This window comes from Columba livia, chromosome 28, assembly GCF_036013475.1.
Source record: "Columba livia isolate bColLiv1 breed racing homer chromosome 28, bColLiv1.pat.W.v2, whole genome shotgun sequence".
In the NCBI taxonomy this organism is placed as follows: domain Eukaryota; kingdom Metazoa; phylum Chordata; class Aves; order Columbiformes; family Columbidae; genus Columba; species Columba livia.
The window spans coordinates 2,010,400-2,038,203 of NC_088629.1; the positions used below are offsets into that span (position 1 = coordinate 2,010,400).

General features: G+C 59.3%; 2 protein-coding genes across 6 annotated transcripts in view; both read right to left on the reverse strand.

Annotated features, from left to right (window-relative positions):
- The window catches only part of ZNF687 (zinc finger protein 687), a 21,597-nt gene extending 4,765 nt beyond the window's left edge, over window positions 1-16,832 (reverse strand). The window contains exons 1-4 of one of the 4 annotated variants that reach the window (XM_065043201.1): window positions 16,198-16,828; window positions 8,823-8,985; window positions 1,872-4,108; window positions 695-873 (exon numbers count right to left, since the gene is read on the reverse strand). In XM_065043201.1, the coding sequence (XP_064899273.1) occupies window positions 695-873; window positions 1,872-4,088 (2,396 nt within the window). In that variant the 5' untranslated portion in view covers window positions 4,089-4,108; window positions 8,823-8,985; window positions 16,198-16,828. Of the gene's footprint in view, window positions 1-694; window positions 874-1,871; window positions 4,109-8,342; window positions 8,486-8,549; window positions 8,690-8,762; window positions 8,986-16,197 lie in introns of those variants that run through there. The other 3 variants (XM_065043202.1, XM_065043204.1, XM_065043203.1) reach the window with 3 other exon arrangements.
- Window positions 16,833-17,790: 958 nt separating this feature from the next.
- On the reverse strand, window positions 17,791-24,490 carry PSMD4 (proteasome 26S subunit ubiquitin receptor, non-ATPase 4). 2 transcript variants are annotated; one of them, XM_065043248.1, is made up of 10 exons: window positions 24,336-24,489; window positions 22,675-22,815; window positions 20,923-21,037; window positions 20,698-20,784; window positions 19,984-20,052; window positions 19,140-19,355; window positions 18,945-19,053; window positions 18,319-18,450; window positions 18,144-18,211; window positions 17,791-18,066 (listed from the first exon to the last, which is right to left on the reverse strand). In XM_065043248.1, exons 1-10 carry the CDS (start codon window positions 24,359-24,361, stop codon window positions 17,899-17,901), a joined length of 1,131 nt encoding a protein of 376 aa, XP_064899320.1. In that variant the 5' UTR covers window positions 24,362-24,489; the 3' UTR covers window positions 17,791-17,898. The 2 variants fall into 2 exon arrangements, with proteins under 2 accessions (XP_064899320.1, XP_064899321.1); XM_065043249.1 differs by lacking the exon at window positions 19,140-19,355 and having other exon boundaries at window positions 24,336-24,490.
- Between the last annotated feature and the right edge of the window lie 3,314 nt (window positions 24,491-27,804).

Below are 27,804 nucleotides of genomic sequence, written 5' to 3' on the forward strand. Positions count from 1 at the left end.
CCCTCAGCCTTTCCTCACACGGGAGATGCTCCACTCCCTCCAGCATCTTGGTGGCTGCGCTGGACTCTCTCCAGCAGTTCCCTGTCCTGCTGGAACTGAGGGGCCACAGCTGGACACAAGATTCCAGGTGTGGTCTCCCCGGGGCAGAGCAGAGGGGCAGGAGAACCTCTCTGGACCCAGCTGGTCTCCCATCCAAGCACTGACCAGCCCTGACCCTGCTTAGCTTCCCAGATCAGGTGTTCTCAGGGTGCTATGCCTGTGTATCTGTACGGTCTCCCATCCAAGCACTGACCAGGCCCGACCCTGCTTAGCTTCCCAGATCAGACGCAATGGGGTATTCTCAGGGTGCTATGGCTGCATATATTTTATATATATATATGCATATATATATGTTTCTCAAGTGTATCCTTATAGTGTCTGAACTAAACCCTTTATTCAAGGGCAGAGCAGAGGGGCAGGAGAACCTCTCTGACCTACTGACCACCCCCTTCTAACCCACCCCAGGTCCCATTGGCTTCCTGGCCACAAGGGCCCAGTGCTGGCTCATGGTCACCCTGCTGTCCCCACGTCCCTTTCCCCTAATCAAGACCTTCACCCTCGGCACCACCGGGGAGAAGGAACAGGGACCCCCAAACACCCTGTGGCAGCTTTGGGACCGTCCCCCACAGTCCCTGGTGTCCCCCGGGGGCCGTACCTGTAGCCGACCCTGCGGGAGAAGTGCAGACACGCTTCCTTCAGGTGCGTCTCGAAGTTGGCCAGGAGGAAATTCCCCCCGCACTCGGGGCAGACGTGGGGCGGGCGGTTCTTGTGCATGCGCTGGTGGGCGTTGAAGCTGCAGCGGTTGGACATGATCATGGGGCACGTCGTGCAAACCTGCGGGGAGAGGAGCGGCGAGCGGCTCAGCCCAGCGCGGAACCGCAAGAAGGGCTTTATTTCAGCTATTTCCACGTCCCGCCGACAACCTGTAACACCCGAAGAGGGGGGAAGAGAAGCGCCGGGACTCTGCCAGGCATGTTTTAGGGGACAATCTGCTGGCAACAGCTCGCAGGGAACTTTTGAGGGTGTTTCACATGCCTTTTCCAGGCTCGTCACCACAGACGGGTCCCAAATGTGTTGAGGGTTCGCCAGGGACCAGCCGCCAAAACAACATCAAAACTCATTCCAAGCCCGGGATACGGACACAGGGGAAAAGCCGACAAGGAGCAGAGGAAACGGCTGGAGCTTCCCGCAGGAGCTGCCCCAAGAGCCATGATTCCCAGAGCAAAGGTGAGGAAGGGAAGGAGGGGACGGGAGCGAGGAATCCTCCCTGCGAGCAGCAGCTCCTGGGGATGAGCACGGGATCCCAGGGCTCCCTCCTCCTCAGTATCTGCGTTGGAGCGGCTCCGGAGTAAACAGAGTTACCAGGAAACAGCAAAGGAAACCGGGGGCTCCGGACAAGGGAAAGGTGCAGGGAGGACACGGCTCCGCTGCGGACCCACGTTCCCCTCATCTTGGAAAGGTCGCGGCGTTAATCCGGACGCTGCTGCCGACAGAGCAGCGGGAAGCACCCGGGGTCTCCAGGTTGGCTCGGGAGGAGGGAGGAAATCAAAAAATAAACCAAACACCCCCCCCAGGGTTTCTCCAGACTCCATTTGTGCTTCGAGGCGGCAGAAGGGGAAGCGGCGCCCGCGGCTCTAACATGGCTCCGGCACCCAGGAGCCGCGATCCCTCCCCAGCCAACAACCACCACCAGCCCCTTACGGTCACAAATGGGCCCCCGGCTCCTGTGTTTCCCTCCCGCATGGGTTTTATGTTGGCAGGACTCGAGCGGGCGCTGCCCAAATCACATTTGGAGCCCCGGCGAGGTTTTGCCGTAACCGGCCCCCACGTACCGTGCTGCTGGTCGTCCCCGTGGTCACGGCCTGCTGGAAATGCGCGGCTAGCCCGGCTTTGTCCTTGCACTGCTCCTTGCACTCCAGGCACCTGAAGCAGCTGTAGCTGCTCTGCTCCGCGCCGCTGCCCAGCGGCAGGATGGGCAGCTCCTGCGCCCCGTTGGCCGCCACCAAGGCGTCCTGCGTCACGCCGGTCACCTTGCCGGCGGGGAAGGACGTCACCGAGACCAGGGGGGTGATGTCGGGCTGGCCGATCATCTGGTCCAGGGCGATGGGGCGCATGACGAGGTGGGAGCACTGCATCACCAGGCCCTTGTCCTTGTGCTCGCGGGCGTGCAGCAGCAGGCTGCACTTGTTGAAGAAGACGAGGCGCTTGGTGCAGTGGTTGCAGGTCACCTCGATGCGCATGCTGCGCCGGTCGTAGTGCCGCGCCAGGCTCTTCTCCAGGGCGAAGGAGTCGCCGCACTCCAGGCAGCGGTAGCCGAAGGGCGGCAGGGCCAGGCTGGCGTCGGCCGGCGGGTTCAGGTTGGGTTTATAGGTGGGCAAGAGGTTCTTGCTGTTGAGGATCTTGTTGAAGGCTTCCACCAGGCTGGACTGGCTGCGGGAGATGACGGTGCCCGCCACGGTCGGGGATGGTTTCTGCGGCTGCACCATCACCACCGTGGTGCCGTTGACCTTCTGGTTGGCGGTGGTGGTGATGGTGGCGGTCTGCGTCACCGTGCTGGCGTTGGTCCTGGTGTCGGCCTTGGGCAGGCTCTGCGGCACCAGGTTGATGATGTTCTTGGCCACGGCTTTGCCCGTCTTCGCCGGCAGCACCACGGATTTCTGCTGGGCCACGCTGGCGGCGATCAGCATGGCGCTGCTGGCGTTCTGGATGGTGGACACGGGCAGGACGGTCCCTTTGAGCTTGGTGCCGTTGCCGAGCTGGACGCTGACGATTTTTGGCCCCTCGATGGTTTTCAAGGGGCTGGAAAGCTCCGTTTTCTCCTTGGGCGCCTCCAGCGCCATCCCCTCGTCCTTCTCGGCTGACACCTCAAGGGCCGCATCCTGGGAGCTCTGCTCGGCCGGGCCCTTAGTGGAGCCCGGCTCGGAATCCGACGACACCCTGGTCACCGTCCTGGTGATGCTGCCGCAAGACGTTTTGATGGTTTTGATCCGCACCTTCAGGGGCCGCGAGGAGTTGGAAGAAGGGGAATCGTTGTTGTTGTCTTCTTCCTCCTCCTCTTCCTCGGCGCTCGACATGCTCTGTGGGCTTCCCATCGACTTCTCCAGGACTTGGTGCTCTTCCTTGAGGCCGTCCAGCTGCTTTGGGGATGGGGGGAGCCTGGGGCTCTGCACAACGGGCGAGGAGGGTTTGTAGAAGGGCTCGCGGGGGCTGACAGGCGAATGTTTCACCTCGGTGACGTTTGCGGTGCCGCCATCAAGATTTGGGTCAGAACCGGGCCAGGTGGCGATGGGAGAATCATCGGCGGCGTAGCGAACGGTGACGGATTTCAGGTGGTCCAAGGGACTGTCCCCCAAGGCAGCAGCCAGGCCCTTGGGGCTGCCCTCCCGGCACGTCTCCTCCGAGTCCGACTCCTCTTTCTTGATGCAGGCGATGGCGGGGGGGGATGCGGCACCCCCGGCCTGGCCTGGCTCGAAGGCCGCGGGGAACGCCGGGGCCATGTTTTCGGCGCTCTCTCTCATGGGCTCCTTGCAGTCGAGCGCCGGCGTGGGCGATGGCGAGAGGGAGGGCACGGCGAGCGACTTCTCCTTGGGTTTGCACTCGCGGGCTCTGTCGATCAGGTTGGCGGCGTTGTCTTCGTTGGGGTCGGGGCTAAAATGGGAGAAAATATCCAGGGGTTTGGGGCCTTTTTCTTTCCCCCAACACTCCCCGTTGGAAGAGGCTTCCGCAGACCTGGCCGGGGGGGACCGGGGTATTTCGGCGGCCCCGAAGCCGTTTTGCAGCAAGCGGGACCCGAGGACGTGTCCATCCTTGCTGCGTCCATCCAGGGCGTCCAGCTGCTCGGGACAGACCGTGTTCTTCACGATGACGCTGACGGCCGTGATGTCGGCGTGCGGGAGGACGTGGTCGGGGGGTCCCGGCTCCACGGGGACCTGTTTGATGTGAGCGTCGGCGTCCTCATGGCCGGAATGAATGGCCTCGTTGGCGTCGATGTCGGGAATGTCGAAAGCTGCCAGAAGGTCGTCAAAATCCGGGGTTTTCATGTCACCCATGGTGGGGAATGCGGCGGAGTCTGCAAGAGAGCAAAGAGATGAGCGTCAGCACCGCGGGCACAGGGGTGAAGCCACCAGAGGCACAAAACACAGCCGTGGATGGGATCTGCTTCTCCAGAGCCCCACGCAAAGCGCAAAACCCCCTCGGAACCGCTTTTCACCCCTTTTTCGCTCCGTTTGGTTGCGGATGGTGGTTTTGATCCCCGGCCAGGACGGCAGATGGTTCGGATGGATCCGCGTCGCCATCCGCTGAGAACAAGGATCAGCAGGTCGCAATCTATCACCCGCTGTGACGGAGGCCCCGTCCGGCCTCCCCAAGGCCTCCCCAAGGCCTCCCCAAGGCCGGGCTCACGGGGAAGGCGGCTGGACGGGAACCAGGAGACTCGGATATCTAAGAGACCTTGAAGGCGCGGGCTGGGGAGGGAAGGGAGGAGAAACGGGGGAGGCCGAGGGGAGACGTGGCAACAGGTTTCAAAGCTGCAGCACAGACAAAGGGAATAACGTTCCTCCCGGCGCCGCGGGCTGGGTATGGAATCCCAGGATTAAGCTGCAGCCGGGGGACGCGGCTTAGACAGCAGGAAAGAGTCTGATTGAGGAGAACAAGCGGCTGGCCCTGCGCTGGATGGGACAGGGACGACAAGTATCGCGGGGAAAGCTGCGGGGAGGGATACCCGCGTGGTTTGGTTAAACCCCTGCAAAGCCCAGGCAGAGGTTTAACCCTCATGGTTGAGTTAAACCCCCCCCAAAGCCCAGGCAGAGGTTTAACCCTCATGGTTGAGTTAAACCCCCCCCAAAGCCTAGGCAGAGGTTTAACCATCATGGTTGAGTTAAACCCCCCCCAAAGCCCAGGCAGAGGTTTAACCCTCGTGGTTGTCTCAAACCGCCCCAAAGCCCAGGCAGAGGTTTAACCCTCATGGTTGAGTCAAACCGCCCCCAAAGCCCAGGCAGAGGTTTAACCCTCATGGTTGAGTTAAACCCCCCCCAAAGCCCAGGCAGAGGTTTAACCCTCATGGTTGAGTTAAACCCCCCCAAAGCCCAGGAAGAGGTTTAACCCTCGTGGTTGAGTTAAACCCCTGCAAAGCCTAGGCAGAGGCTTAACCCTCATGGTTGAGTCAAACCGCCCCCAAAGCCCAGGCAGAAGTTTAACCCGCGTGGCTTAGTTAAACCCCCGCAAAGCCTAGGCAGAGGTTTAACCCGTGTGGTTCAGTTAAACTCCCCCAAAGCCCAGGCAGAGGTTTAACCCACATGGTTTAATTAAACCCCCCCAAAGCCCAGGCAGAGGTTTAACCCGCGTGGTTGAGTTAAACCCCGCCCAAAGCCCAGGCAGAGGTTTAACCCTCATGGTTGAGTTAAACCCCCCCCAAAGCCCAGGCAGAGGTTTAACCCTCGTGGTTGAGTTAAACCCCTGCAAAGCCCAGGCAGAAGTTTAACCCGCGTGGCTTAGTTAAACCCCCGCAAAGCCTAGGCAGAGGTTTAACCTGTGTGGTTCAGTTAAACTCCCGCAAAGCCCAGGCAGAGGTTTAACCCACATGGTTTAATTAAATCTCCACAAAGCCCAGGCAGAGGTTTAACCTGCGTGGTTCACTTAAACCCCCCCAAAGCCCAGGCAGAGGTTTAACCTGCGTGGTTCAATTAAACCCCTCCAAAGCCCAGGCAGAGGTTTAACCTGCGTGGTTCAATTAAACTCCCCCAAAGCCCAGGCAGAGGTTTAACCCATGTGGTTTAGTTAAAATCCCCCAAAGCCCAGGCAGAGGTTTAACCCGCATGGTTCAATTAAACCCCCCCAAAGCCCAGGCAGAGGTTTAACCCGCGTGGCTTAGTTAAACCCCCGCAAAGCCTAGGCAGAGGTTTAACCCTCATGGTTGAGTTAGACCCCCCCAAAGCCCAGGCAGAGGTTTAACCCTCATGGTTGAGTTAAACCCCCCCAAAGCCCAGGCAGAGGTTTAACCCACATGGTTTAATTAAACCCCCCAAAGCCCAGGCAGAGGTTTAACCTGCATGGTTCAATTAAACCCCCCCCAAAGCCCAGGCAGAGGTTTAACCCGCGTGGTTTAGTTAAATCCCCCCCAAAGCCCAGGCAGAGGTTTAACCCGCGTGGTTTAGTTAAACCCCCCCAAAGCCCAGGCAGAGGTTTAACCCACGTGGTTTAGTTAAACCCCCCCAAAGCCCAGGCAGAGGTTTAACCCGCGTGGTTCAGTTAAACTCCCCCAAAGCCCAGGCAGAGGTTTAACCCATGTGATGCAGTTAAACCCCCCTCAAACCCCAAGTTTCTTAGTAATCCCAAGACTAAAGTGCCCTGTTCGGCCCCTTCTGAGGCACAATTTGGAGTCGGTTGGCAAGGGGACGAGATGGGAAGAGCCAGGTTATTTCGGTAGCTCAAAACACACCTATTTCCTCAGGCAAAAGCACTGTTTTTCTTAGGTGAAACGAAGCCGGCGCGGGGGTATTTTTAACCTCAGTGGTTAAGAGCCCTGAACCATCTTCCCGCAGAAACTGAGCTCAAGAAGCATCGGCGTTGTGTGGAAACAGCCCCAATGGGAGCAACTATGTCCTGGCGCTAAGTTAAGAGCCCGGTGGACTCCACGTGTGAAAGTCCCCGCTCGGCAATCCTGCCTACAACCAGGGAGATCCTTTTTCCACCCCAAAGATCCCTTCTGACCCCATAGATCCCCCTTTTCCACCCTAAAGATCCTCTTTTTCCACCCCAAAGATCCCCTTTTCCACCCCAAAGATCCCCTTTTTCCACCCCAAAGATCTTCTTCTTCCACCCTAAAGATCCCATTCTGACCCCATAGATCCCCTTCCCACCCCAAAGATCCCTTCTGACCCCATAGATCCTCTTCTTCCACCCTAAAGATCCCCTTTTTCCACCCCAAAGATCACCTTTTTCCGCCTCAAAGATCCTCTTCTTGCACTCTAAAGATCCTCTTCTCACCCCATAGATCCCCTCTGACACCAAAGATTCCCTTTTTCCACCCCAAAGATCCCTTCTGACCCCATAGATCCCCCTTTTCCACCCCAAAGATCCCCTTCTGACCCCATAGATCCCCCTTTTCCACCCCAAAGATCACCTTTTTCCGCCTCAAAGATCCCCTTTTTCCACCCCAAAGATCCCTTCTGACCCCATAGATCCCTTCTGACCCCATAGATCCCCCTTTTGCACCCCAAAGATCCCCTTTTTCCACCCCAAAGATCCCCTTTTTCCACCCCAAAGACCCCCTTCTGACCCCATAGATCCCCTTCCCACCCCAAAGATCCCCTCTGACCCCAAAGATCCCCCTTTTCCACCCCAAAGATCCCCCTTTTCCACCCCAAAGATCCCCCTTTTCCGCCTCAAAGATCCTCTTCTTCCACCCTAAAGATCCCCTTTTTCCACCCCAAAGATCCCCTTCTCACCCCATAGATCCCCTTCCCACCCCAAGGATCCCCTCTGACCCCAAAGATCCCCTTTTCCCACCCCAAAGATCCCCTTATCCCACCCCAAAGATCCCCTTATCCCACCCCAAGCACCCGGTGCCCGTGAGCCGGAGCCGTTCAGTAGGTGCCTCCTAAGGTCAGGACCACCAGCCATCGCTTCTCTCCAACCCACCCCAACCTTACGGGGGGTTTCAAACCCAAATCATCAAGGCTGCGCTAAAACCAGCTGCTGGACTTAGGCTGAGATCTGCAAAGCCCGTTAGCAGCATCACAAACCACAGCACCCGCCTTTCGCTTTGGGGCAGAAAGAACCAGTGTCGCGTTAATCACAAAACCATCCCCACGTCCCGCCCTACACGGGTGCAATCAGCACCTAATTAAACCTGGGATGTGCCGGGTTTTAGCTGGGAAAGGACGCAGTTCTAGCGCTGCCAGGCTTAGGTTTCTGCCTTTCCAAAGAGCAGATTCCACCTGCAGCCACCCAGGTGTTTCTCCCCCAAATCCAACCCAGCTCAGGTCTTTCCACCAGATTATCCCCCCAGGGACTGTCACAGGTGAAGCTCAGACTAACTAACGCCAAACTGGGATTAACAAGGCAGAAAACATGGGCTGGGCTAATGCAGAGCGCGAATCAGTCTGGCTGAGGGGATTCACAGCAACCCCCTGCGAGTTAACGAGGCTCGCAGCTAAATTAATGAGACGAGCCAAGCCTCCCTTGAAAGCAAAGCTTATTTGCTCGTGCTGTTTGAGCTGACGACACTTCGGCCCCTTTCCCTGCTTCAAACACCCCGAAATGCACAAACTCCGCTTGTGCTATCGGCTCGTCCGCCCGCTCACCCGTCACCGCTCCGCATCCTCCTCCCGACGCCGCGTCGGGGGCGATTCCCCATCTCCCACGCTGGGTTGAGTTTAAATGTACTCCGAGGACGCCCCTAAAGCGCTCCCGGGGTTTTCGGGATCCGCTTTGCCACGGAAGCCGCGCGTCACGAGCAAAACTCCGCTCGGCCCCGGCTCTGGTAGCGATACAGGGGTTTGCAGACTCACCCTCGACGCCGAGAGCACCCACCGGGTTCCCCGCCGCGCGGTTTTGGCGCCGGGACCGGGGGGCACCGGGCGAGCGGGAGCCGCTGCGGTTCGCACAAAAGAGGCCGAACGCCGCGACTATTTCAAGGGCTTGCTATTTTTAAAAGCTGCTTTTCCTGTTTCCCTTCCTGACCCTCGCCGGCGAGTTCGCACCGAAACAGCGAGAAAAATCACCCGCGGAAAGGCGACTCCGGGATGAAGTTAAGCCGGGTTTAAGCCCCCGGCCCTGCTCACCGCGTCCGAGGCCAGCGGGAACGGCTGCGCCGCCGGCACCACGTGACGGCCGGGATTAGCTTCCGAGGCACGGAGGAAACGCTGGACAAAGCCTGGCCCTGCGCCGCTGCTCCCGGCCTCTCCGCGGCCACCCGCAGGAGGACAAATCCGCCGCCGCAGGTACCTGCAAAACACAAAGCAACAAGGACAGGTTGAGGCGGGAGGGAATCGCTGCCTCTCGTGCGCTGTTTTAAAACTGATCCCTTGCTAAAAAGCCGCGGCCTTTGTGCGGAGATGTCAGCGGTGAGAACAACTGGTTTTAATGAGCCAAACGAGCGGCGGGTGTTATACAATCTTAGAAGAGCCCGAGGGGGGAGGACGGGGGCAAATTCCCCGAGCAACAAACTCGCAGCACCTGGCGCAGCTTTTCTCCGTTTTGCTGCCTCCAAATCCTCCCCGGCAACTGGTGCACAAGGAAAGAAAAGCGGTGGATGCAGAGGGAAAGGATGAGCGGCATCTGCCCCCCGGCACGGGGAAAAGCGCGGCACGGCAGCCGTGCGACTCCGCCGAGCCCGGTTACGTTGTGCGAGATAGACGCCGCTTCGCTTTGTTTTGGGATGAGAAACGCGGTTTCGACAAGTTTGGTTTAGATGGTTTGGGTTGGGTCTCTCCCTGCTCCGAAGTGGAAAACTCCCGAGAGCGGCCAGAGCTCCTTCCCGCAATGAGATGCTGAAACCAACCTGATATTTGGCAGGTGATGCAGAACAGCGTCGTTTTACCGTCCGACCGGAGGAAAAATCCACCAGATTTCAGAGGGGAAAGGATTTTAAGCGTTATCATTAGTTTGACACCGAGCTCAGGTGGGAACACCCAGCAGGATTTTGGAAAACACAGGTTAGCGACCCCCATATGCTCAATCTACACAAGGACAGGGTTTTTCTCTCCATCTCCAAACAGCGTTTCCCTCTTAGGTGAGAAACGGGTTGGGAACGTCCTAACGAGCACCAAGTCCTAACGAGCACCAAGTCCTGGGATCCACAGCAGCACCAGCTTCTCCAGCACCACCGGTCATCAGCCACCCCTTGCTACCATCCAGAACTAATTAGAACTAATTAGTTTCACCAACACAACGAGCAGAAGGGATTCTGCCAGCTTGCGAAGAGATAACACAGAAGAGCGATGGAGGTTCACGTTAAGAGCACTTGTATTTATTTAACTCCGCGCCCGCAGATGCGAAATTAAAATCTATGGATCTGGTGTTAAATCTCCCGCGGCCGCTTTTCTTCTCCTCATGGGAAACATCCCTTCCCTGTTTTTGGGATGGAGGAAGGAGCGTTTACACGTCACACAATCCGGAGCCTATTCGGATCGCGCTTGTTCCGTGATCCAGTTGCCAAATCACAGCGTGTGATGTTTCTCTGCCTCCTGATCCCCTCAGAACTTGCTCATCCGGCACAATTCGCAAACGTCGTCACCGTCTTTTGGGGAGAGAAATAACTCCCAAAACCCAGCACCGAACTCCTCGGCGCCCCCAGCACTGCGGGAGGGCAGATCTGGTGCAAGTGGTGATGCTCCGGGATATTTTTCTCCTTAAGGCCGGTTCCTCCGCATTCTGTGAGCTTGGGGAACCTCTCCGCGGCTCGTTCCCTCTCCCTTCCCGAGGCCCAGGCTCCACTCGGATGGTTTTGGGGGTCTGCGGTGGCAGGTCCCCCCTTTTGCTTGCTGGGATCTCAGCTGCTGAATCCTGCATGGGTCTGGTTCATCCCAAATGGGTCTGGTCCATCCTACACACCTCTGGTTCATCCTGCGCATCTGTGGTCCATCCCACAGGGGTCTGGTCCATCCCACAGGGGTCTGGTCCATCCCACAAGGGTCTGGTCCATCCCACAAGGGTCTGGTCCATCCCACAAGGGTCTGGTCCATCCCACACAGGTCTGGTCCATCCTGCACACCTCTGGTCCATCCCACAGGGGTCTGGTCCATCCCACAGGGGTCTGGTCCATCCTGCACATCTCTGGTTCATCCCACATGGGTCTGGTCCATCTCACAAGGGTCTGGCCCATCCTGCACACCTCTGGTTCATCCCACACATCTCTGGTCCATCCCGCTGTCAGTCACCGATGGGCAGTTACTTTAAGGCACTTCAAGAGTTTAATTATTAATTTTCCCCAATTAAATCCACTGCCTCTCTGGAGATGAGCCTGCACCTTGCTGCTGCCATGCCTTGGAAAGGGCTCTGTCTGTCCATCCATCCTTCCTTTCTGTCTTTCTCCCCTTCCAGCACACAAAAAGGCTCTTGGGGGGCAGCAGGTACGATCGCAATCACGGGGCCATTTGAAACCCTGGGCATTGTTTTCGCTGCAGCCGGGGATTAGAACTCCGGCCATTATGCGCATGGTTTGTGCTCCATTGTGCTCGGCTCAGCCGTCCCGCCGCATTAACATCTCAACAGGTCCCTGGCCAGTGCGGAGCCGGGGCCGGCATCTCCCGAGGGGTCCGGCATCTCCCGAGGGGTCCGGCATCTCCCGAGGGGTCCGGCATCTCCCGAGGGGTCTGGGCATCATCCCAAGGGGTCTGGCATGTCCCAAAGGGTCCAGGCATCTCACAGTGGGGTCCAGTATCTCCCGAGGGGTCCAGCATCTCACAGTGGGGTCCGACATCTCACAGTGGGGTCTGGGCATCATCCCAAGGGGTACAGCGTCTCCCAAAGGGTCCAGCATCTCCTGAGGTGTCTGGGCATCTCCATAGGGGTCCGGCACCTCACAGTGGGGTCCAGCATCTCCTGTGGGGTCTGGGCATCATCCCAAGGGGTCCAGCATCTCCTGAGGGGTCTGAGCACCATCCCAAGGGGTCCAGCATCTCCTGAGGGGTCTGAGCACCATCCCGAGGGGTCCAGCATCTCCTGAGGGGTCTGAGCATCATCCCAAGGGGTCCAGCATCTCCTGAGGGGTCTGAGCATCATCCCAAGGGGTCCAGCATCTCCTGAGGGGTCTGAGCACCATCCCAAGGGGTCCAGCATCTCCTGAGGGGTCTGAGCACCATCCCAAGGGGTCCAGCATCTCCTGAGGGGTCTGAGCACCATCCCGAGGGGTCCAGCATCTCCTGAGGGGTCTGAGCACCATCCCAAGGGGTCCAGCATCTCCTGAGGGGTCTGAGCACCATCCCGAGGGGTCCAGCATCTCCTGAGGGGTCTGAGCATCATCCCAAGGGGTCCAGCATCTCCTAAGGGGTCTGAGCATCATCCCAAGGGGTCCAGCATCTCCTGAGGGGTCTGGGCACCATCCCAAGGGTTCCAGCATCTCCCCGTCGCGGTGGCTTCGCCAGGGCCCACAGCCCCTTCCTCCCCAAGCAGCAGACCCTGCGCCGGAGCCGAGCGAGACGGACGTTTCCGCAGCTCCAGCCATTCCCCTTCACACAAAAACCCCCAAAGCAAGGAGCGTGGAGCCCTCGGGTGCCGAGCCGTGCACCCACACCGCTCCAGTTCAGCTCAGCAGCCATGAATTCCTCCTTTTCAAACCCTGCCCCTCATCTCACACCCCCAGCACCCCACTTTAAAGCACCATAAGGAAATTGATCTATTTTCTCCCCCCCTAACAGCACCCCCACCATTTCAATGAGGTTTGCGGTGCGGAGGGTGAATTATTTGCTGCCGTGGGTTGCTCTTGGTTTTGATCCTGTTCATCCCCAGACAAACAAAATCAAATCACGTTATTCTCAAGGGAGCAGCATCCGTCAGCCTGGGCTGCCCTGTTGCTTCAAGCGTCGTCTCCAAAACAACCAGACGGCCAAGAGGCCCAGACCTAGAATTGCTGCAATTAATTAAGAAACTTCATTCTGCACAGGGTGGCTTCTTGGGGACCCCTCCCTGCTGTTGGGGTCACACGTGGCAAGAACTAAACCACCCCGGGGTCTGTGACACAACAGGGGAAGGAAAAATAATGTTTACGGCAAAATAAAAAGGACGCAGAACTATCGCTGCCAAGACGGTGTTTTTATCTTTCACAGAATGACAGAATGTCAGGGGTTGGATGGCCCTGGAAAGCCCATCCAGTGCAATCCCCCCGGAGCAGGAACACCCAGATGAGGTTACACAGGAAGGTGTCCAGGCGGGTTGGAATGTCTGCACAGAAGGAGACTCCACAACCCCCTGGGCAGCCTGGGCCAGGCTCTGCCACCCTCACCCCAACAAGTTGCTTCTCATCTTCCAGCGGAACCTCCTGTGTTGCACTTTGCACCCATTGCCCCTTGTCCTGTCCCTGGTTGTCACCAGAAGAGCCTGGCTCCATCCTCCTGACACTGCCCCTTTCCATCTTGATCCCCAGCAATGAGTCCCCCCTCAGGCTCCTCTTGTCCAGCTCCAGAGCCCCAGCTCCCTCAGCCTTTCCTCACACGGGAGATGCTCCACTCCCTCCAGCATCTTGGTGGCTGCGCTGGACTCTCTCCAGCAGTTCCCTGTCCTGCTGGAGCTGAGGGGCCACAGCTGGACACAAGATTCCAGGTGTGGTCTCCCCAGGGCAGAGCAGAGGGGCAGGAGAACCTCTCTGGACCCAGCTGGTCTCCCATCCAAGCACTGACCAGGCCCGACCCTGCTTAGCTTCCCAGATCAGACAAGATGGGGCATTCTCAGGGTACTATGGCTGTATATATTTTATATATATATGTATATATGTTTCTGAAGTGTATCCTTATAGTGTCTGAACTCAACCCTTTATTCAAGGGCAGAGCAGAGGGGCAGGAGAACCTCTCTGACCTACTGACCACCCCCTTCTAACCCACCCCAGGTCCCATTGGCTTCCTGGCCACAAGGGCCCAGTGCTGGCTCACGGTCACCCTGCTGTCCCCAGGACCCCCAGCTCCCTTTCCCCTGCTCTCTAATAGGTCATTCCCCAACCTATACTGGAATAGGCTTTATGGAATAGGGTCTTTCAATAGCATTTTGTTTTTAAACGGGGCTGTGAAGGGCAGGGAGAGGAGACGCAGCAAACGCAGGTTCCCCAGCTCAACAAGGATTGCACCGAATTCCAGCAAAAAAAGACGCAGCACCGGGGAAGGGAACAGGATATTCATCTTTTCCCCGTCCCCCCATCCCAGCACAGACCGACCGGAGGCTGCCGGGGGATTAAATTCCCGTACGGCGAAGGGAATTAAGTCTCCACCATCTGCTGACTTCTGGGGACACCACAACAAACAAGCGGTGGACGAGCTCCAGAAATCCCAACCGTTGGGCCAGCCTGGAAAACGAAGGAGTTTTAAACACCGGCAGCCACGACCAGAACGAAGCAGCTTCAATGTCACTGCGGGGAGGTTTCCTCCCCAGATTTACCAGGATCCCCCAAGGCCGTCGCCCTCCCCGGGCTCCTTTCCGAGCGATTACGAGTTATCTCCATCCCGGCTGGTCTCGTGTTATTTCATCGCTTTGGGTTTGAAAAGATGAAGTTTATTAACTCGGCCAGGACGCCCCGTTTATTCCGTATAAACAGAAAACCCGCTGGGTATGAAGCCAGAAGGGAACGCGGAGCCGCAACTGCGCTCGCTGTTAGCGCCTTGTTACTATTACTTTTATAGCACCCAGGTGTGTGCTTAGGTGCTCGACGGTACAAATAAATTAAAGCCCTAGGAAATATCTTGTAGGGGACAACCACACGTTGGCAGGGGGAGGAATTAGACCCAGGGGAACCTGATAAGGTGGAATAAACCCAGAGAAACGGGTGCAAACGTCCTCCAGCCCATCCCAGGAAATGTGAGGGCAGAACGCCTTGGGAAGCGGCTCCCCTGCCAAGGCCACGTGTGGGGCGATGTATTTGGTTTTCCTCCTCAGACACGCTAAAATCACGTCCTTTGAGGCACAAATAAGGCTCAGCTCCTAACGCGCTGCTCAAAACCTCGGTCCGGAGGTTCTCAAAGCTCCCCGCTCCGAGGAAGCCTCTTGGAATTAAACTAATTGCGGGAAGATAATCACAGCCCCCAAGGGCTGCCCGTTACCCGGATCACACACAGACAGCGGCGGCGAGGAATTAACGGGCGAGAAAGAGAAGAGAGACGAGAAACGGGGTACAAAAGACAACATCACATCCTCACCACCGACCCGCTCGCAAGCAACAAACCGGGAGGTTCTTTGGAAAGAAGAACCTGCTGTTAATCTTTGCTATTCTTGGTTTCTTCCCTCTGGGAAGTCGGGGTGGATCTAGACCCCGATTTGGGATGTGTCCACCTCTCCATGAACCTTCTGCATCTGGAGCCACACTGGACCTTCCTAGAGCTTCCCTGTGCCCCCCAAAAAACCCTGAAGAGCACCCAAAAATACACAGGCTGCGTTACCGGGGCTGCGACAGGATCCTCCCCGTACCTCCCGTATTCTCTCCCCCCCCAAAAAATGGGTGTAATCGCAGGATTCCCTCCTCCCAAACCCCAAAATTGTTTGGGAGCCGCAGCTCCGCTCATCCTGGGTGGTTGGGGGGTGATAAGGGACCAATACATCCCGTTCTCAAGCACCATTGGTACCTGGAGAAACCAGAGTGGATCCTGAGATCCCAAAGCCCAACTGCTTATCCACAGGGCCGCTCCTTAGCAACTTGGGGGGGGAAACCCCCCCCCGGTGAGGCTCCAAAACAAGGCACCGCTTTATTTGCAAGAGATGTTGCCGCTGGAGAATTGGCAGGAGCCAAAGGACTCGGTCCCAGGAGCAATGGGAGGGAACAAACCCCACATCCCAAAGCCGGGACCTGTGGGGATGTATGAACAGGCCCCCCCACCCCAAAACCTCCCCCAGATCTGGGGGGCTCTCATCCCACCCTGAAGTGTAGGGGGGCACAAGCAGAGGCCAATCCCCCTGTTCCCAGTGATGTGACACGGGGGGGACAAGCCCAGGTGTCCCCAGGTGGGGACTATGAGCCCCTGGGTGGGGGGGACACGGGAAGCACCCCCCAAAAAGACACTTTAGTGGTGGGGGGTGCGCTTGGCCCTCCCAGGAGCCGCGGGGGAGCACGGCCGCTCCCCCAGCCCCAAATCCCCACGCGAAGCACCGTCCCGCTCCCCCAGCCCAAAGGGGGCAGGATCACCGCTGGGCTCCCCCCCCCCAAATTCTCACGGGGATAAACGGCACCTGCCCCCCAGCCCGGGAGGGTGACCAGCACCGCCCCCCCCACCCCAAACCCACGAGGGAACGGGGCGATCGTGACCGCGCCCCGGGGCACGGAGGGGAGGGCCCGTCACCGCCCCCCCATCCCGAGCGGGGAGGGCGGCAGGACCGGCCCCTTCCCCCCCCCCCCCCGCCCCCCGCCCTCATAGGCCCCTCCGACCGGGCCCCCCGCAACGCTGGAGGGCGAGGCTCCCACCTCCACGCCCCGGGTCCCCCCCAAATTCCTCGGGACCGTGTGAGGCCCGCGGGTCCCGGTACCTGGTGCAGCGGGCAGCCGGTTCCCGCCCAGGCCCCTCGGCGGCGGCCGCTTCTCCTCAGCCACTTCCTGCTTGGCTCGCACCCCCCACCTCACCGCGCTCCCGCCTCCCCCGCGCCGCGCCATTGGCGGAGCCGCCCGCCAGTCGCTGCCGCGCTCATCTTCGATTGGTCCGCACCGCTGTCGCTCTCCGGGGTTCGCACTCGCCGTTGGCGACTCCGCGGTTGGAGCCCCGCCTCTCGCGGGGTGTGCTCATTGGGGAGTGGGGGTGCCACTCAAACCGCTCAACCCCTTGTCCCGCTTCCCATTGGTGGTTGGCGCTGGCTCGCCCACGGTGCAGCCCCGCCGCTCATTGGCTGGAGGCTTTGTTCATCAAGCTAGCTCACCTCCTCCCACTTTCTATTGGCCAAACGAGCTTGTCCTTCAAGCACGACTTCTCGCAGCTATTGGCCAAGGGAACAGCCATCAGGGCTTCTCCCATCCCAGCTGTTGCTTCCCGATTGAGCGATAGACCTGTCGCTCAACGCGAGGACCCGCGACTCCTCCAGTTCCATTGGTCGGAAACTCTCGGAAGTGGTTCAACAATCTTCCGGCTGACACGTGATGCACAGGGCTCAACCCCGTTGGTGAAGAGCCCTGTCACTCAGGCACGCCTCCGCCTCTGTGCTCCCCATTGCGCTATTGCGCCAGCTGCCCGTCACTCAACGTAAAGCCCCGCCCTCCCCAGCTCTCCTCCACACCCCATTGGCCGCCTCTCGGACCCTATGAACTGACAACATCCGCACAACCCCCTCGCTGATTGCTTGACTCCGCTGCTCATCAACCACCACCTCCCCGCCCCCTCTGGCCTCCCCGTAAACATCCTGCAGGGGGCGGGGCTTGGGCAGACAAGCCCCGCCCAGACACGTGGGTGGGTGAGACCAGGGTGCCAATTCTCCCAGTACAGGGGAGTCCGGGGGTCCAGTTCCCCCAGTGCGGGGGTAACCCAGACCCCAGTGTCCCTCCCAGTACAGGGGAGACCTGGGGCCCAGTTCCCCCAGTAGAGGGGACACCAGCAGCCCAGTTCCCCCAGTACAGAAGAGTCTGGGGGCTCAGTTCCCTCCAGTGCCAGGGTGACCCAGGGGCCTGTGTCCCCCTCCAGTACAGGGGAGTCTGGGTCACCAGTTCCCCCAGTAAAGGGGATGCCAGCAGCCCAGTTCCCCCAGTACAGAACAGTCTGGGGACCCCATTCCCCCAGTGCCAGGGTGACCCAGAGGCCAGTGTCCCAGTACAGGGGAGACCTGGGGCCCAGTTCCCCCAGTGGAGGGGAGCCTGGGGGCCCAGTACCCCCAGAAGAGGGGAGCCTGGGGGCCCAGTACCCCCAGTAAAGGGGATGCCAGCAGCCCAGTTCCCCCAGTACAGAACAGTCTGGGGCCCCCATTCCCCCAGTGCCAGGATTACCCAGAGCCCAGTGTCCCTCCCAGTACAGGGGAGACCTGGGACCCAGTTCCCCCAGTACAGGGGAGCCTGGGGGCCCAGTTCCCCGACTACAAGGGGAACCAGATTTCCCAACACGGGTCCCGGGCTGACCCCCAGGGAGGTGACAGGACAGGGACCCCGTGCAAATCCTTTATTGTCACAGCAGACCCCCCCGCGCCGCTGGGCCCCGGCCGGGCACCGACTCACCCCCGGAGGGGCAGCAGCAGTGTCCCCCGCTTGTCCCCTCACTTCTTGTCCTCGTCCTTCTTGTCCTTGCTGTCCTTGGCAGCCTGCGAGGCCAGCGAGCCCATGGCGTTGCGGATCGCCTCGTTGTTGGGGTCCACGCCCGGCAGGTTCTCCAGGACGCTCTGCAGGAACTCGGGGTCCTGCATCACATCGTAGTCGTCTTCCTCCTGCGGGAAGAGTGAATTAGGGACAGGTTGGGTCCCCGTTTTCCTGACAGAGGGGACAGAGGGGATCAAAACATCACCTTGGTGGGTTCGGAGGTGTCCATGGCCGTGCTGCTGTCCACTTCGGCCGCCTCCGCCTGTGCAAACTCTGCCAGAGGAGGATGGAGGATTTAAACAGCCACCCTGTGAGATCTGGACCCTGCCCCGCTGCCAAAGCCCCGTTTGGGGACAGAGGAGCCGTCCCCAGGCACCCACCTGCTCCCTGCAGGGACATCTGCATGGCGTAGGCGATCTGCTCCTCCTCCGTCATGCTGCTGAGGTCGGGCAGCCCGGCGCGGCCGAACTCCTGCTGCGTGATGGTCATCTTCAGCAGAGCGTCGTCCGAGTCTGCGCCGACAAAAAAACCCGGCTCAGGAACCAGCCGGGGGTGCCACACGATCCCTGTCCCCTCGCCGGGGACAGGGACCCGAGCAGAGCAGCTCCCTGCTCCTTCCACCTCCCTTTGGGAGGTCGCTCCCCAGATCACCACGGTTTATCCACCTCCCTCTGACACTGTGGGGCAGAAACCGCCTCTTGCCTTGTGCCACGGTGGCTCCGGGAGCTGCCGCGCTGCACAGAACCACCTTGTCACCACCAGACGCTTCCCGCAGCGCCGGGCGGCCTCGCAGCCACGAGAGCTGCCAGGGTGGCCCGTACACCGGCCCAAACCCCCTTCTTGGGGAACATCCTGCCCGTCCCTGCTTGTGTTTTCCACGCCAGCTTTATTTCCTGCTGCCTTTATTCCCCACCAGCAATTTTCCCTGTCAGCTTCATTCCCCACTGGTGTTTTTCTCCACCAGCTTTACTCCCTGGTGGCGTTTTACCCCACCGGCTCAACTCACCGTCCCCGCCGCTCGCCACGATCCCGGCTTCGGCCGCAGATGCCGCTGCAGCCCTCCTGGCCTCCTCCTCCTGCCGCTGCCTCTGCTCCTCCATGGACACGCGCAGAGCCTGCGGGGACAGCGACAAGGACAAGCTGAGCGGTGACGCCGCTCAGGACGGACCAAACCAAGCGCCCGCGGCCACCCGGCGCTCACCAGCGCCAGCTCGGGGTCGGCGCTGGGGTCCACGCCGAATTCGAAGTCACTGGCACCCAAACCCAACATGGCACCGCCTTCCCCGGCCAGGATGGGCGAGCTGATGAGGGCATCGGCCAACGACGGCCCCGGCGGCACCGTCACCAGGTGGGAGCCGCTGCCGTCCTTGCCGTTGAGGGTGTTGATGAAGGCGGTCAGCTTGTCGGTGTTGGCTTCCTGCGGGCAAAGATGAACCTTGAAAGATCCCTCTGTGTCGCAATATACGGTAAAATCTTTAAAGCTGAACCTCTGCTTTGCAAAACTGATGGAAAAGAAAGTGTTCTCACAAAGTATCGCAGCCAAAACTCCCTGTTTGAAGTGAATCTCAAAACCACTGAGTAGTTAAATATCGTGGGCTGATAAAATTTACGGCATGTAGGACACTGAAGGATAAAATTAGTCTGAAATTAAATTACTACTGATAAGGGAAACGTAGTAAAGGTAACGAGACATAGAAACTATATGAGCATTCAAAAGATAACCAAGGATTGAAACGACTACCATTTTCTTATTAAATGTTGGATTTTTAGCATTTCCATAATTAAGTTCCTCAGAATGTTTTATTCTGAAAGAAAGGCGGGGGGGCTGGAGCTTTGCTGGGGTTCCCCCGTGTCCCTCCGCGGTTCCCAGTGGGACAGAAGGGGTTCAATGAGCCCCGCGGTGAAACGAGAGACATGTTCCTCTCCACGTCACTTTTACACCGGCTCAGAGAACCAGTCACGTCCTCACGCACCCAATTCAGGCTCCGCGCTGGGATGGACACAAACTCTTGGATTTTACACCAGAAACACAGCAAAAGCCTCACCTCTTCTCCAAAATTGATGATATCGACGTTGACCTTCTCTTTCTTCAGCCGCTTGGCCAGTTTCACCAGCTGCAAGGAGAAGACGCGGCGGCGTTAGCTCGGCTTTCGGCTCTTAACCGCGCTCGGCTCAGCACAAACCAGTCGGTCCTGGGGGCACCAATTCCAAAATCAGTTTCCCCACTTTCAAGCCCTCCCAGTAATAGAGTTTTGAGGTATTTCACGTCTCTGGGTGGGACGGGCGCACAGTGCCCGGGGTGGCACAAGGGAAATGCTCCTGCCAAAGCAAGTGACCGTCCCCAGCAATGGGGACAGCACCCCCGCACCCCTGAAAACGGTCATTTCCAACCTGTTCTTTCTAGGAGAGCCAGAATTATTCTGCATCAATCTCACTTGTGTTGTTTTAAGTTCATCTTGCAAAGGTCATGAGTGTTGTTGCTGCGTGGGGACAGAGATTTCGCCCCCAGCTCCTCAGGCAAAAAGCCCAAAGCGGTTTAGGTGACAGTGACAAGCCAGGGGGTGCAGGACATGGCACAAGCTCCTTTTGGAGCCTCCTGAACCGCGAAACAACCCAACAGGAAACAGCGGGGATGCCAGAGCTCTGTCCTTGGCACAGGCCTGGCCCTCCTGCTCCTCACTGGGGTGGAAAACCTGATTTCCAGCCCAGGGAATAAGCGATAAACCTGATTTACGGGTCCCCGACTGGTTGCGACTCACGTCTTTCTCGTTATCTTCTACAGGGCTCCCGACAAAGGCGATGATGCGCATCTTGTGGTTCTTGCCCTGGCGATGTTTCAACGCCAGCTGCGAGACAGAAGCGATGTTGTACTTCAGGGGAGATTCTCAGGAACAAAGGACACTTATCACCCCGTCACTCTGCCCGCTCCGCAGGGAAATGTAGGTTAAACGCCAGGAGAGGCTTCTCAGTTTCACTCCACTTACGTGAGCGACTCTGATCCCCGTGCAAAAGGTGATTTTCCCTTTGGGCTGCACCGTGTGTAGCTTTGACAGGATCCGGCCCGTGTCTGGTGTGAGTGTGGTCAACACTTCACAGTTACTGCAACACAATGTAACAAGGTGGATGGATGATGGCAGAGCGGTGGACTGGTCTACCTTGACTTCAGAAAAGCCTTTGACACAGTCTCCCACAGCATCCTCACAGCTAAGTTGAGGAGGTGTGGTCTGGACAATAGAGTAGTGAGGTGGGTTGCAAACTGGCTTAAGGAGAGAAGCCAGAGAGTGGTAGTCAATGGTGCGGAGTCTAGTTGGAGGCCAGTATCCAGTGCAGTGCCTCAGGGGTCAGTGCTGGGGCCAATATTATTCAATATATTCATTAATGATTTAGACGAGGGAATAGAGTGTACTATCAGCAAGTTTGCTGGTGACACCAAGCTGGGAGGAGTGGCTGACACACCAGAAGGCTGTGCTGCCATCAGAGACCTGGACAGGCTGGAGAGTTGGGCGGGGAATAACCTGATGAAATTTAACAAGGGCAAGTGTAGAGTCCTGCATCTGGGCAGGAACAACCCCAGGTTCCAGTATAGGTTGGGAAATTACATATTAGAGAGCAGTGTAGGGGAAAGGGACCTGGGGGTCCTGGGGACAACAGGGGGACCATGAGCCAGCACTGGCCCTTGTGGCCAGGAAGCCAATGGGACCTGGGGTGGGTTAGAAGGGGGTGGTCAGTAGGTCAGAGAGGTTCTCCTGCCCCTCTGCTCTGCCCTGGGGAGACCACACCTGGAATCTTGTGTCCAGCTGTGGCCCCTCAGTTCCAGCAGGACAGGGAAGTGCTGGAGAGAGTCCAGCACAGGGCAACCAAGATGCTGAAGGGAGTGGAGCATCTCCCTTATGAAGAAAGGCTGAGGGAGCTGGGGCTCTGTAGTTTGGAGAAGAGGAGACTAAGGGGGGACCTCATTAATGTTTATAAATATATAAAGGGTGAGTGCCATGAGGATGGAGCCAGGCTCTTCTCGGTGGCCAACAATGATAGGACAAGGGGTAATGGGATCAAGCTGGAACACAAGAGGTTCCGCTTAAATTTTAGAAGAAACTTCTTCTCAGTGAGGGTGGCAGAGCCTGGAACAGGCTGCCCAGGGGGTTGTGGAGTCTCCTTCTGTGCAGACATTCCAACCCGCCTGGACACCTTCCTGTTTAACCTCACCTGGGTGTTCCTGCTCCGGGGGGATTGCACTGGATGGGCTTTCCAGGGCCCTTCCAATCCCAAACATACTGTGATACAACCACGCTCACGTTGGCAACCTCTTCTCAAGAGAGATTCTTTGCAAAGCCCTTTAATCGCTACAATAAGAAACTCCCCCCTTGCAGCGTCTGCTCCTGCGGGTGAGCGCAAGCAGGGAGCAAAACCTTTCGCCTGGTTTCCTAAAAAACCCCAAGTAACGTCTACACGAAGGCTCATGCGCGTCTTTGTCCCGTGCCCCAGCAACCCTGAGCCCGCTGGCCAGTTTTATTCAGCTCAGCGCCAACTTGTCCCCCTTTGGGACGCGAAGCCACCAAAGGAGGTGTCTGGCAGACAAAAAACCTCCAGAACATCCCCCGGTGCTGGAGAGCGCTCAGAAGGCAGGTTTTCTCATACCAGTCCTCCCAGCAGAACCAGTTTGGGTTCAGACTCTGCTGCTGCGGCCACGTTTTGCAACACTCCCCCCACGCTCCCTCATGGGTCCCCCCGGGTCGTACTTGGCCAAGGTGATGAGCCCCACGTTGTTCTCGGGGTTGCTGCGGGTTTTCGAGTGGCACACGATGTTGACGGCGTCTTGCTGGGCTTGCAGGCGGGTGGGTAAGAAGTCTCCGTTCCGCATGTACTCGCTGTTGTCGACGCTGAAACGCACAGAGGAGGGGCTGAGCTCGTGAAACGGGAGACGTTTGTCCCCAAAACGCGCTTTTTGGGACAGCACGCCTATGTCATGCGGGTCACGGGTGTTTCTTGCAGTAGAGACAAGTTGTCTTTGTGAGTTTTTAGATCAGAACCAACCTTTGGGTCCCAGGAGAAAGACCAGAGCGGAGCTGGAAGCTCCTGCTCCGCACCAAAGGGGGGACACAACCTCAGAGCCACGTCCCCCCAATGCCTCCCAACATCTCCACAAGAGACACCACCCCACGGGAAAGCACAAAGTTACGCATTTATCAGGTTGTAGCAGGTCAAAAAACAGCTTTCCCAGGGCATGTGCTCCCCAAACTCGGCTCTGCTCGCCAGCACGGTGTTTTCTTCAAGAGGCTGAACCCAAAAACCCACCGTGAACGTCCCAGCCGCGGGGAACAGTGCCCCACAGCGACTCAGGGCAGCGGCCACACGGCTGTAATTCAACCCTCACCCTCTGCTCTATCAGCTCGTAAACACAGCGCAGAACGGGCAGGAAAAGCCCTTCTCTCAGCAAAGCCCCCCAAGAAGGACAAGCAGATAAATAAGAGCTTGAGAGTTTGGTTTGGCCCCATATTAAGGCTCCCCTGAGGTACCACCAGGATTTTTAAATTTTAATAGCAAGGGAGATGTTTCTTCTGAAAAAGAAACACTTGACCCAGCACAAGCTCAAGCACAGAAACAGTCTCATCTCCCCCTGCTCCACACCTATACCCCGGGGTTGGAAACAGGCTGGCTGGTGCCCACCGGTGAGCCCCATCAGAGTCATCTGGGGTGGAAAAGCCCCTCAAGATCGACTCCAACCATTAACCCACGTCCCTGCGAAGCTCATCTGTCCAGCCCTCTAGGGATGGTGACTCCAGCACTGCCCTGGGCAGCCTGTTCCAATGCCCCACAGCCCTTTGGGGAAGAAATTGTTCCTAAATCCAACCTCAACCTCCCCTGGCGCAACTTGAGGCCGTTTCCTCCCGTCCTGTCGCTGAGGAGCGGAGACCACCCCCCTCCATGAGCCCCCTCACCCGGACCTCTGCTCACCCAGGAACCTTCCCCACAGACCCCCCCAAAGCCCCTTCCCAGGCAGCCCCAAACTCTCCACCGAGCGCCCCAAACCTCCACCCATCCCCAGTTTAAACCCTGAGGCCCCCCAGCCCTATCTCCCCACTCAGGCCTCGTCTCCCCCATCTCAGACCCCATTTCCCCCCTCAGGCCTCGTCTCCCCCCTCTCAGACCCCATTTCCCCCCTCAGGCCTCGTCTCCCGCCTCTCAGACCCCATTTCCCCCCTCAGGCCTCCTCTCCCGCCTCTCAGACCCCATTTCCCCCCTCAGGCCCCGCTCCCGCCGCCGCCCGGGATGACTCAGGGAAAGCCGCGGCGGCTCCAGGCCGCTCCCCGGAGCTCCCCGGGGCCCGTGAGAGGGCAGGGAGGGCGGCGGGGAGGAGAGGAGAGGAGAGGAACCCCGGCCGGCCCGCCCGCCCGCTCACCACACCATGGTGCTCTCCAGAACCATCTTGCCCCCTTTCCTCAGGCCGGCCCGGGTCCGGTCTAACAAGGCGCTCGCCGATTGGCTCTACGCTACCGACCAATCGCCGCTTCCCATCTGGAGCGGCGGCGGGCGCGGGGCACGCTGGGAGTTGTAGTCTCGGGGGGGGGCGGCGATGGTCGCTCCCTCCGCCCCGTTATGGGGAGGAAACGAGGAGTTTCCACCCCCACCCCGACCCCGTGCTCCCCCCCGGGGGTCCTGTGTCCCCCCCCCATCCCTCCCGGGGGTCCTGTCCGTGTGTCCCTCCATGGGGTCCTGTCCCCCATGTCCCCCCAAGGGTCTTGTCCCCCTTGTGTCCCTCCTGGGTGTCCTTTGTCCCCATGTCCAGTCCCCTCCCTGTCCATCCTGGAGGTCCTGTCCCCTCCATGTCCCTCCCATGGGTCCTGTTCCCTACAACCCTCCTGGGGGTCCTGTCCCCTCAATGTCCCTCCCAGGGGTCCTGTCCCCTCCATGGGAGTCTTGTTCCTCCCGCTCCATGTCCCTCGTGGGGCATCCTGTCCCCCCATGTCCAGTCCCCTCCATGTCCCTTCCAGGGGTCCTGTCCCTTTCATATCCCTCCCAAGGGGTCTTGTCCCCTCCATGTCCCTCCCTAGGGGTCCTGTCCCCTCCATGACCCTCCCAGGTGGTCCTGTCCCCTCCATGTCCCTCCCAAGGGGTCCTGTCCCCTCAACGTCCCTCCCAGATGTCCTGTCCCCCCCCATGTCACTCCTAGGCATCCCGTCCCCCACTGTCCAGTCCCCTCCCTGTCCATCCCAGGGGTCCTGTTGCCCCCATGTCCCTCCAATGCGTCCTGTCCCCTCCAACCCTCCTGGGGGTCTTGTCCCCTCCATGTCCCTTCCAGGGGTCCTGTCCCTTTCATATCCCTCCCAAGGGGTCCTGTCCCCTCCATGTCCCTCCCAGGGGTCCTGTCCCCCCCATGTCACTCCTAGGCGTCCTGTCTCCCCGTGTCCAGTCCCCTCTCTGTCCCTCCCAGAGCTCCTGTCCCCTCCATGGGAGTCTTGTTCCCCCCGCTCCATGTCCCTTGTGGGGCATCCTGTCCCCCCATGTCCAGTCCCTTTCATGTCCCTTCCAGGGGTCCTGTCCCTTTCATGTCCCTCCCAGGGGTCCTGTCCCTTTCATATCCCTCCCAAGGGGTCTTGTCTCCTCCATGTCCCTCCCAGGGGTCCTGTCCCCTCCATGTCCCTCCCAAGGGTCCTGTCCCCTCCATGTCCCTCCCAGGGGTCCTGTCCCCCCCATGACCCTCCCATGGGTCCTGTCCCCTCCAACCCTCCTGGGGGTCTTGCCCCCTCCATGTCCCTCCCAAGGGGTCCTGTCCCCTCAACGTCCCTCCCAGATGTCCTGTCCCCCCCATGTCACTCCTAGGCATCCCGTCCCCCACTGTCCAGTCCCCTCCCTGTCCATCCCAGGGGTCTTGTTGCCCCCATGTCCCTCCAATGGGTCCTGTCCCCTCCAACCCTCCTGGGGGTCTTGTCCCCTCCATGTCCCTTCCAGGGGTCCTGTCCCTTTCATATCCCTCCCAAGGGGTCCTGTCCCCTCCATGTCCCCACTCAGGGGTCCTGTCCCTTTCATGTCCCTCCAAGGGGTCCTGTCCCTTTCACATCCCTCCCAGGGGTCCTGTCCCCCCCATGTCACTCCTAGGCATCCTGTCCCCCACTGTCCAGTCCCCTCCCTGTCCATCCCAGGGGTCTTGTTGCCCCCATGTCCCTCCAATGGGTCCTGTCCCCTCCAACCCTCCTGGGGGTCTTGTCCCCTCCATGTCCCTTCCAGGGGTCCTGTCCCTTTCATATCCCTCCCAAGGGGTCCTGTCCCCTCCATGTCCCTTCCAGGGGTCCTGTCCCTTTCATGTCCCTCCCAAGGGTCCTGTCCCCTCCATGTCCCTCCCAGGGGTCCTGTCCCCCCCATATCACTCCTAGGCATCCTGTCCCCCTCCTGTCCAGTCCCCTCCCTGTCCATCCCAGGGGTCCTGTTGCCCCCATGTCCCTCCCATGGGTCCTGTCCCCTCCAACCCTCCTGGGGGTCTTGTCCCCTCCATGTCCCTTCCAGGGGTCCTGTCCCTTTCATATCCCTCCCAAGGGGTCCTGTCCCTTTCATGTCCCTCCCAGGGGTCCTGTCCCTTTCATGTCCCTCCCAAGGGTCCTGTCCCCTCCATGTCCCTCCCAGGGGTCCTGTCCCCCCCCATGTCACTCCTAGGCATCCTGTCCCCCCCCTGTCCATCCCAGGGGTCCTGTTGCCCCCATGTCCCTCCCATGGGTCCTGTCCCCTCCAACCCTCCTGGGGGTCTTGCCCCCTCCATGTCCCTCCCAAGGGGTCCTGTCCCCTCAACGTCCCTCCCAGATGTCCTGTCCCCCCCATGTCACTCCTAGGCATCCCGTCCCCCACTGTCCAGTCCCCTCCCTGTCCATCCCAGGGGTCTTGTTGCCCCCATGTCCCTCCAATGCGTCCTGTCCCCTCCAACCCTCCTGGGGGTCTTGTCCCCTCCACGTCCCTTCCAGGGGTCCTGTCCCTTTCATATCCCTCCCAAGGGGTCCTGTCCCTTTCATATCCCTCCCAAGGGGTCCTGTCCCCTCCATGTCCCCACTCAGGGGTCCTGTCCCTTTCATGTCCCTCCCAAGGGGTCCTGTCCCTTTCATGTCCCTCCCAAGGGGTCCTGTCCCCTCAATGTCCCTCCCAGGGGTCCTGTCCCCCCCATGTCACTTCTAGGGGTCCTGTCCCCCCCTGTCCAGTCCCCTCTGTGTCCCTCCCAGAGCTCCTGTCCCCTCCATGGGAGGCTTGTTCCCCCCGCTCCATGTCCCTCTTGGGGCGTCCAGTCCCCTCCCTGTCCATCCCAGGGGTCTTGTTGCCCCCATATCCCTCCCAAGGGGTCTTGTCCCCTCCATGTCCCTTCCAGAGGTCCTGTCCCTTTCATATCCCTCCCAAGGGGTCCTGTCCCCTCAACGTCCCTCCCAGATGTCCTGTCCCCCCCCATGTCACTCCTAGGCATCCTGTTCCCCCCCGTCCAGTCCCCTCCCTGTCCATCCCAGGGGTCCTGTTGCCCCCATGTCCCTCCCAGGGGTCCTGTCCCCTCCAACCCTCCTGGGAGTCCTGTCCCCTCCATGTCCCCACTCAGGGGTCCTGTCCCTTTCATGTCCCTCCCAGGGGTCCTGTCCCTTTCATATCCCTCCCAAGGGGTCCTGTCCCTTTCATATCCCTCCCAGGGGTCTTGTTGCCCCCATGTCCCTCCACTGGGTCCTGTCCCCTCCATGTCCCCACTCAGGGGTCCTGTCCCTTTCATATCCCTCCCAGGGGTCTTGTTGCCCCCATGTCCCTCCACTGGGTCCTGTCCCCTCCAACCCCCCTGGGGGTCTTGTCCCCTCCATGTCCGTCCCCAGGGTCCTGTCCCCGTGTCCCCAGACAGAGCAGGCAGTGGCGGG

Excerpts from the sequence above, each read along its gene's own strand:
- PSMD4 (XM_065043248.1), bottom strand. The coding sequence starts at position 24,361 with ATGGTTCTGGAGAGCACCATGGTGTG. Across the intron at positions 20,785-20,922 it reads CGGGGATCAGAGTCGCTCAC|CTGGCGTTGAAACATCGCCA; the intron begins GTAAGTGGAGTG and ends TCTGTCTCGCAG. Across the intron at positions 19,054-19,139 it reads CCGACCCCGAGCTGGCGCTG|GCTCTGCGCGTGTCCATGGA; the intron begins GTGAGCGCCGGG and ends CTGTCCCCGCAG.